Source organism: Hippocampus comes, unplaced genomic scaffold, assembly GCF_001891065.2.
Source record: "Hippocampus comes isolate QL1 unplaced genomic scaffold, H_comes_QL1_v1.1 scaffold122, whole genome shotgun sequence".
Taxonomy (NCBI): domain Eukaryota; kingdom Metazoa; phylum Chordata; class Actinopteri; order Syngnathiformes; family Syngnathidae; genus Hippocampus; species Hippocampus comes.
In genome coordinates, this window is record NW_017842059.1 from 3,381,000 (window position 1) to 3,388,322 (window position 7,323).

The following is a 7,323-nucleotide window of genomic DNA, read 5'->3' on the forward strand; positions in this document are numbered from 1 at the left end:
GTGTATGGGAAGAGAGAAGTTTGTGCAGTGAAGAAATACGTTTGAGACACTGCAGGAATCAAGCTTTAAAGGTGACAGGAAAAAATATGAGGCCAGAGTAGCGGGGGAAGGGAGTTCATCCTATTTCCTCTTGGCTTCTTTCGGGTAATTAATGGGTCTGCTCATACACACGCGCACGCACACACACACACACACACACACACACACACACACACAGACAGACGCGTCAAGGAACACATACTCAGTCTACTGGGCGGGTATTGGGAATGCCTATGGCAGGATACTAATTCAAGAGAAAGCACTGTCCTAAGACCATGCGTGTGTGTGTGTGTGTGTGTGTGTGTGTGTGTGTGTGTGTGTGTGTGTGTGTGTGTGTGTGTGTGTGTGTGTGTGTGTGTGTGTGTGTGTGTGTGTGGGTGTGGGTGTGTGTGTGTGTGTGTGTGTGTGTGTGTGTGTGTGTGTGTGTGTGTGTGTCTGTGTGTGTGTGTGTCTGTGTGTGTGTGTGTGTGTGTCAAATAAAGGACTTGTGCTCTGATAGCAGTGTGCTTCCTGAGCCTGACAAGAAGTCTTATAGGGCCTTGACACAAAAACACACACTGACATGCACACATCAGTGGTATGAAGGGAGTTTCATGGGCGGAGTACTACAGTCATAAGTTGACAAGAGAATATAAACAGATTGTCGCTTTTAAATAAACTTCACCGAACTTGAACTTCCCGAGTCGTCTGCGGGATACGTCCACCCACAATGCACACTCGCTAACGTATGGTGCAGAGATTTCATCCTGTCAAAATCACTTACCGCACCAATTACCACCTGTCAGGTTTTCAACAGGCAACTTGTAACTGTTTTGGAATGCATTTTGAATGAAAATAAGCTGACACCACATATATACCCTTCTACATACAATTATATCCATACACACCCCACATACCCAAATTTCTTCCTGATAAATAAATAAAAGTAGTAGTTTACTTATTTCTTATTTCCCAGATGGCTTTCCACCTACTTGTCCAGCAGCTAGGTAAAATAGCACCTTAGTAGCTTAATCTTCTCAAAACTTCTTGTCTTGACTTCCATTTTCCTCATATAATAAGAAACATTAATTCATTCATTCATTTTCCAATCCGCTTATCCTCAAAAGGGTCGCAGTGGGTGCTGGAACCTATCCCAGCCGTCTTCGGGCAGTAGGCGGTGGACACCCTGAACCGGTTGCCAGCCAATCGCAGGGCACACAGAGACAAACAACCATCCGTGCTCACACTCACACCTAGGGACAATTTTTTGAGTGTTCAATCAGCCTGCCATGCATGTTTTTTTGGAATGTGGGGGGGAAACCGGAGTACCCGGAGAAAACCCATGCAAGTCCGGGGAGAACATGCAAACTCCACACAGGGAAGCCTCCATTTTGCACGCCCTCATTTGGCCCGCCCAGAGGCAGGCCAAATGAGGGCATGCAAAATGTATTTATTTTTTTTGGATTTTATTTGCTTTTTCCTCATGAAGTGGCATGAGCTTCTATTACGAGCACCCCTAATGATAATGTCTGACAATAGAAGAGGGAGCCATGTGGGATCTGTAAGAAAGTCTCTTGTGTCGCAGTTTGTATGGGGAGAAAATGAAAGTGAATCTTTTCCGTCCCTGGTTTTCTCATCACGAGACTCAGATACAAAGTAGCCCAACTTACCTGCTATTTTCAACTGAGATCTTGTGAAGTTTCCAGTGCACGACGTCTATTTCCAGATGTGGAAATGTGTTACGCAACCGCAAACTGCACGACGCTTCATGCGGCTGGTGAGGGGAAATAACACTTAGACACATCCTTCGACCTCTGACCCTGACTGGAGGCATTCCTGACAACCTGGCATCAACAGGAAACCTGTGGCCTTGACACACACGAGCACACACACACACACACACACACACACACACACACGCAGGCGCGCACTTGTGCTGCCTTGAAGCAGTTGTGTGTCACTGCCCAGGTCTATTTTTAAATATAACAGCTAGTCTGAGGTGATTGACTTCCAAGAAAAACACACTCGTTGCAAAAGAGAGTGAGAGTAAATTCAAGTGATTTTCCACAAAATCAAACTAAAAGTACATGTTGCATGTATGTCGGTTGTCCCACGTTAAAAAATGTCGATGAACAGCTAAATCATAATCATGTCAGAAGCAGTCAATCAGGTGTCACCAAACTTCTTGAAACTGAGAAATACTGTACTTTTTGGGTACTGATTAACGTGTAGGCCTATCAGTTTGATACACACTTCTTAAGTAACAAATGTGCCCAAATTATTTGGGGATGAATCATCTTTTCAATGTTGTTTTGGTTGCAAGCTTTTCTCCATTAACGCTTTGATTTGGTCAAATGCTACAATGACTACCTCTTGAACGATCCAATTTTTTTCCTGTTTAATTTTTTTCTTCTTGCATTATCAGTATGAAATGTTTGTATTATTTATGCAAGTGTGTTTTAAAAAGAATAGCAAACAAAGAAAAAGATCTGATGCAACTTTCTGCAAGTGGAGTATTTATTTTTTATTTTTTTTATACAGAATAGTAACACAAAAAATGGACATGTGTCACTGCTGAGCAATGTTTTAGAATATTAAAGTGGTTCTGGTGGGCAACCTGGCGCCACCATTTTGGTGGTGGTCTAAATAGAACATGTAAAAGGGAACTTTTTTGTTTGTTTGTTTGTTTGTTTTTGCTATTTTTAAGTTCTAGGTAAGAATGCTATTCATTTATTTATCTATCATCCAATCAATTTCACCCTTTAAAATAAAAAATACAGTAGATATCGCCGACATCTGTCAGCCAATCAGATGACAGAGACCTCGCAGCCCTCCTCAGCCTCTGTTCTTGAGCCAGGTTGGAAGAGGTTCTGAGAAGTTAGTTCCAGCGTAATCGGCCCGCCTTCAAAAAGTGTAATGGAAAAGCGATCACTCCGGGTGGAAACAGGTTGTTTCGGGGTAGAACCAGTAAAATGGAAACTGGGCATTTGGTCCTGAAAGTAGGACAATAATTGGAAACATCCCAGCAATTCAAGAAAAATACATAATTAAGTTTTTGGAGTGGCATAGTTTGATTGAAATGCTGTGACATAATCATAAAAAGACAGGCCTTCATGCTCAAAAATACCACAGTGATGCTGAATTGAAGCAATTCTACAAGGAATAATGCACCAAAACTTCTCTAGTGATGTGTTCTTACTGCTGACGGTGGCCCAGTGAGTACTTTTTCACAAAGATTTTTTTCCCCTCCTAAATAAATAAAAGCACCATTTAAAAACAGCATTTCAATGTTAACTTTGTCTCATACTTCCATATGTTTTATGATCTTAAACATTTACATTGAGAAAATATGCAGAAAAAAGGCAGATTGGCCCGATGGAATGATAATTTGGTAGGCAGGGGAGGTTGGTGGTGATCCAGTGAATTCTGTTCTGTACGTTTGCAGTGGAGTCCTTGTAATCAGATGCCACATGCACACTCAGCTCTCTAGTCAGAGCTGGGCGGAGAAAATCTCACAAATGTCACCCGAAAATAACCGTGGCTATTTATATTGAGTGTATCTGCAGCAGAGGAAGTTCAGAATATTTCACTGACGTTTTCTTTCTTCAGTCGGACACTTGACAACCCTTGTGAAGCATGCCGCAAGAATTTCCACAGGAAGTCAATGAGGATGTCGATTAGATTACTTCGAGCCTCAAGCCACCCTACGAGGGAAATTGAAATCAAAGTTGTGACGCTTATGTTATGGCCTCATAAAGCCCACTCAACTCCCGCTGGCATACAGTATACTGTACAATAGTGGGGATGGTGCGAGTGTGACTGTCCAGTCAAGATTAGGTGAACCTTGCTGCCCTCTTCAGGATTCATGTGACCACAAGCTGTGAACCGCCCCGCCTCCCCAAAGGGGTGTGCGCACTTGTACAATCACATTTTCTATTTTTCCTTCCACTCGCGAAAAGATTTAACTTGCTTCAATGATTTGTACACATTAGAGGTCGCATTAATGGTGGGAAGTTTTGAAATAATTTATCTTGGTGTTATTCTAACACAAAACAGCACAAAACCCTTGAATTTGAAAAAGGGGTGAGTTGTCTTTATACATCCACTGAACCTACTCACCTTGTAACCAACACCCCTTCCTATCGAGGCATTGATCAGCCACAAGTGCCTCTTGCATAATATAGTCATGATCATGTCCAACACATTATTTATACTGATCTAAATAAATCAAATACTAGTCTTCTGTGTTGTTGTAATTGATTTGGTTTCTATTGTTTAAAATCGCTTAACCGGCAGATTTGCAGAATGTGCAAATCAACCTGAAAATCGATCGTAGTGACAGATACTATTGATTTTTTCGGTCACAAAAGGGCTCCGTTTTCTGAGTTTGGTCATGTGACATTCACAAGCGGAGCCATGATTGGTTGCTACCCGAGCCCTGAGCTACTGTAATACAGTATCATTTAGTCGACAGCAAGTGTCAAAATGTCTACCCGTTGATGTTTAATCAAAATGCCGTGGTTAGACTAGTGGAGACACAATAGAACACATTCTTGTGAACGGACTTTCACTTATACAGTACAGTGATCCCTCACTTATCGTGGTTAATGGGGACCCAGACCCTGACGCGAAGTGAAAAATCGTGAAGTAGGGTTTGCCCCGTCAAGGAATTTTTGTGTAAGGGTTTGTGGGTACCAGCATTCTTTTTAAATATGTAAACAGTATTTATACTTTACATATTTGAGACAAAGACTATAGCAGTCCACATATTTACTTAAATCTTTAATTATAAAACCTTATACCGTAATTAACATTCATCAGCATTGCCTTCTGAGAGAAGCGAAGAGACTTGGGCTGGTGGCATAGAAGGCGTCCTCATTTGACGCTCTGACGTTGTAGCCACTGTTAGCCTCCAGCTAGCTCCTGGCCAGCTATCCCTCTCGCAGCCAATGTGTTAATGAGAAGACAGTTAATCGGTATTGATAAGGAGGCAAAGCGAGACGTGCTGCTGCTTTCGGACAGGCCCACACCTGACCGCTCTCTCTCATGCTCTCTCTCTCCGCCGCGTACGTAGAAACCACAGATGAGACCGCGTATGCCAGAGAGTCACCAGCGTGATGAGACTCAAGGTGCTGGGCGGGGCTGCGAAGATGCGTAGCCAATCAGCTCACGGGATAAATCCACTCGGTGCTGTCATTGGTCGATGTCGCACCACCAACCAATCATGCGCCTTGAATGAGCGCCCGCTGCATATACAGACAGGCATGTACAAAACCTCCGAGTCATTCAGCCTTTTTTTTCTGAATACAGTACTTTGGAAAAATCTGCGATGCACTGATTCCGCAATAAGTGAATCGTGAAGTAACGAGGGATCACTGTATAGCACTTTTCCACTGGGAAGGCATTCTAATCACTTCGCACAAACTCCTCACTCACCTACTGATGACGCAGCATCAGTAGCAAAGGGGGTTTAATATCTTGCTCACGGAGACTTTGACATGGTCACATGGGCCGAGTATCAATCCACAACCTCTGGGTCGGGAGACAACCACTCACTGAGGCTGAGCCACGCCCCCCCCCCCCCTCCCCAATACTCACTTGGGAAAGACTGATGTACCACCATCCCATACACGAAGAAAACATTTTCCAAAATGGCATTCCATGACAAAAACAAGACAGAATGTTTCTTCTCTTTTAATTTAGATTGTTTAATGTTAATTCCATGCTGTGTTTCAGTAAGAACAATACAGATTCCCTGTCTGTGGCTCCAGTCAGATATCCAGTAGTACAAATTAGCTCCAAGTTACACATGATGCAGCAAAACAAGAGAAGCAAAAGAACCTGCAGTGAAACACGCACTCAACCAAAAGGAAGTTTAGTACAAAGTTGGGGAAAGCTGCAGAAAAGAATACTAGCGAGCGCAAACAACTGTCTTTTTAGGCTCTCTATGAAGGAGTAGGGCCAAACTGATACTTGTCTTTTTTTTCCCCCAACCCGATTCAAACAGCAAGTGATAATGCAACCTTCAGGCGTATGTGCACTGTTACAGTATCGAGCACAAAGTACAGTCCAAAGACACCTACATCAAACAGAAGAGAAAAAAAGACTACCGTGTAATAGCACTTCTTTGCCCCACGTGGATATCACAAATGTTGCCAACGTCCTCCGAAATACAAACATAAAAAAACAAAGACACTTGCAGCTCTCCAAAGTGCCCATGAAAAAGTTAACATTGAATCACTAAAAACAAAGATAAAATAGCTCCCATTAACTAATAGTCAACATTTTCAGTAATAAAAGTTAATTTCTGTAATTACATTACGAAAGATTCTCGATACATCCAGCAACTGATAAAAATATTGAGGAAAAGCAAAAAGAAACAAACAATAAAGAAAACGTGTACCAGGAACAAAATAAAATAAAACCCAGGGGCTTCTCTTTGTCTCTCTAACATTGTATTTCCTGACTGAATGAAGTGGTAGTGGTGTAAGGGCTTATGTAAAATGTAAAACAAAACAAAATGAAAAAAACAAAACAAAACAAAAAAAAAAACGAGGAAAAACAAACTGATCAACTTCCGGGGCCCTGTTGGGTCCTGGAGTAGCAGAGGCTGAAAACAAGAGCGGGAAGGGAAAGGGGGCGGGGCAAGAGGGAGGAAAACCAAGGAGGTCAAGGGGCGTCAGTTGGTTGAGTTTTGGGGGTCACAAGTTGTTGGCTGATAGTGACCAAGTCTTCTCTAAGTCTGTGCTTCGTCCTCCACATCCTGCAGTGCTTCTGTGGTCTGTTCTTCTCCTGCAACATCAGACACCAAAGTTGTGTCAGTGAGATACGCAAACGGGTGGCACTTTCACACCACAACCAACACACAATGTTGCATCGAGCACCACGAGGCAAATCCGCAGATGATATTAGACCGGGGAGGTACTGCAGAGATGGCTGTGTTGATTGCACTCGTTCCCTTTTTCTTGTTAATGTCAAATCTGCTTAGGCGTAGAAAAAAAAGTAGTGTGTTTCCGGTAACCCGACCGACCGAGAATTTCTACGTCGAAAAAAAACTTTACGGTGGGCATTTTTTTCAAACAGCCCTCTACATTTTTGTGTAGAGCAGACATGTCCAGCTCCGAGCCTGGAGGGCCACTGTCCTGCCTGTTTTCCAGCTCTCCCAGCTGCAACACACCTGATTCAGATGATCAGCTCATCAGCCAGCTCTGAAGCAGCATTAGAACGATCCTGATGATTTGAATCAGGTGTGTTGCTCCTGGGAGAGCTGGAAAACAGGCAGGACAGCGGCCCTTGAGGACCGAC

The 7,323-nt window shown here is 43.0% G+C and overlaps 1 protein-coding gene across 1 annotated transcript in view; it reads right to left on the minus strand.

The window, feature by feature from the left end:
* Positions 1-5,698: 5,698 nt before the first annotated feature.
* The window catches only part of ywhae1 (tyrosine 3-monooxygenase/tryptophan 5-monooxygenase activation protein, epsilon polypeptide 1), a 14,636-nt gene continuing 13,011 nt past the window's right edge, over positions 5,699-7,323 (minus strand). Inside the window, exon 6 of the mRNA XM_019861582.1 lies at positions 5,699-6,810. Coding sequence (XP_019717141.1) covers positions 6,755-6,810 — 56 coding nt within the window. The 3' untranslated portion in view covers positions 5,699-6,754. The remainder of the gene's footprint in view (positions 6,811-7,323) is intronic.